The sequence below is a fragment of the Charadrius vociferus genome, unplaced genomic scaffold (assembly GCF_000708025.1).
Source record: "Charadrius vociferus isolate BGI_N301 unplaced genomic scaffold, ASM70802v2 scaffold2233, whole genome shotgun sequence".
Classification (NCBI taxonomy): Eukaryota; Metazoa; Chordata; class Aves; order Charadriiformes; family Charadriidae; genus Charadrius; species Charadrius vociferus.
In genome coordinates this window covers 16,270-17,542 of record NW_009647715.1, presented here as the reverse complement: position 1 = coordinate 17,542, position 1,273 = coordinate 16,270, and the positions used below count along the sequence as shown (strand labels likewise).

The following is a 1,273-nucleotide window of genomic DNA, read 5'->3' as shown; positions in this document are numbered from 1 at the left end:
GGCTGTGCTGAGGAAGTAGCCGGGGAAGGGGGCCGCCTCGAAGGGGTGTGTGGAGCCACCATAGGTCTTGTAGAAGGTGTAGGGGGTGGCCTCGGCCCCCCGCGAGAACAGGTCCAGCAGTCCCACCTCCTGTCACGGGGGTGGGGTGTCACCACTGGGGTAGCACCATCCCAGGGAAGCCCCATCTCCAGGTGGCACCATCTCAAGGAACCCCATTGTCCAGGTGATGCCACCATGGCATGACACAACCCTGGATGATCCCCACCTTCAGGTGCCATCACCTCAAGGTGAGCACCATCCTGGGGAACTCCAACCTCCAGTTGATGTCATCGTGGGGTGACACTATCCTGGGGAACCCCCACCTCCAGGTGCCATCACCTCAGGGTGACACCGTCTTGGAATTACACCACATCAAGGTGCCCCTGCCATGGCTTGCCCACCTTGGGTTGACCCACCTCTGGACATCCACCACCCCAGGGTGCCCCCACCTTGGGTTGGTCCACCTCTGGATGTGCACCACTCCAGAGTGTCCCCACCTTGGGTTGTCTACCTTGGGTTGACCCATCTCTGGACATCCATCACCTCAGGGTGCCCCCACCTTGGGTTGTCTACCTTGGGTTGACCCACCTCTGGACATCCACCACCCCAGGGTGCCCCCACCTTGGGTTGTCTACCTTGGGTTGACCCATCTCTGGATGCCCACCACCCTGGGGTGCCCCTAGCTTGGCTTGCCCACTTTGGGTTGGCCCATCTCTGGACATTCACCACCTCAGCGTGCCCCTAGCTTGGCTGGCCCACCTTCGTTGACCCACCTCTAGATGTCCACCACCCCAGGGTGACCCCAACTTGGATTGTCTACCTTGGGTTGACCCTCTTCTGGATATCCACCACCCCAGGGTGACCCCACCTTGGGTTTTCTACCTTGAGTTGACCCACCTTGGGTTGCGCCACTTGTGGGTGCCCCACCCCATGGTGCCCCCCGCTCTGGGCCACCCCGCATCACGACCGTCTTCACGCTCACCTCCAGCTTCAGCTGGGGCTCAGGACCAGTGCCACAGGAGAGGGCCTGGGTGCCACCACGGATGCCCACGATGAGGGGACAGCGCTGGCGCTCCAGGTGCCGGTTAGGAACTACGCTGATGGGTTCTACGAGGAGATGAGGTGGGTCGGGTGGGTGGGAGCACCCATGGGTGGGGTTGCCACCCCCTCCCCACCCGGGACACCCACCTTCCTGGGCGGCGTTTGCACCCTGCAGGCTGGGGGCCACCACGGG

At 62.9% G+C, this 1,273-nt stretch overlaps 1 protein-coding gene across 1 annotated transcript in view; it reads right to left on the bottom strand.

Annotated features, from left to right (window-relative positions):
* Nucleotides 1–1,273, bottom strand: part of LOC104283344 (mucin-17-like) — a gene marked incomplete at both ends in the record, with an annotated part of 7,399 nt that extends 6,126 nt beyond the window's left edge. Inside the window, 3 exons of the mRNA XM_009881507.1 lie at nucleotides 4–129; nucleotides 1,022–1,146; nucleotides 1,228–1,273. Of these exons, the coding sequence (XP_009879809.1) occupies nucleotides 4–129; nucleotides 1,022–1,146; nucleotides 1,228–1,273 (297 nt within the window). The remainder of the gene's footprint in view (nucleotides 1–3; nucleotides 130–1,021; nucleotides 1,147–1,227) is intronic.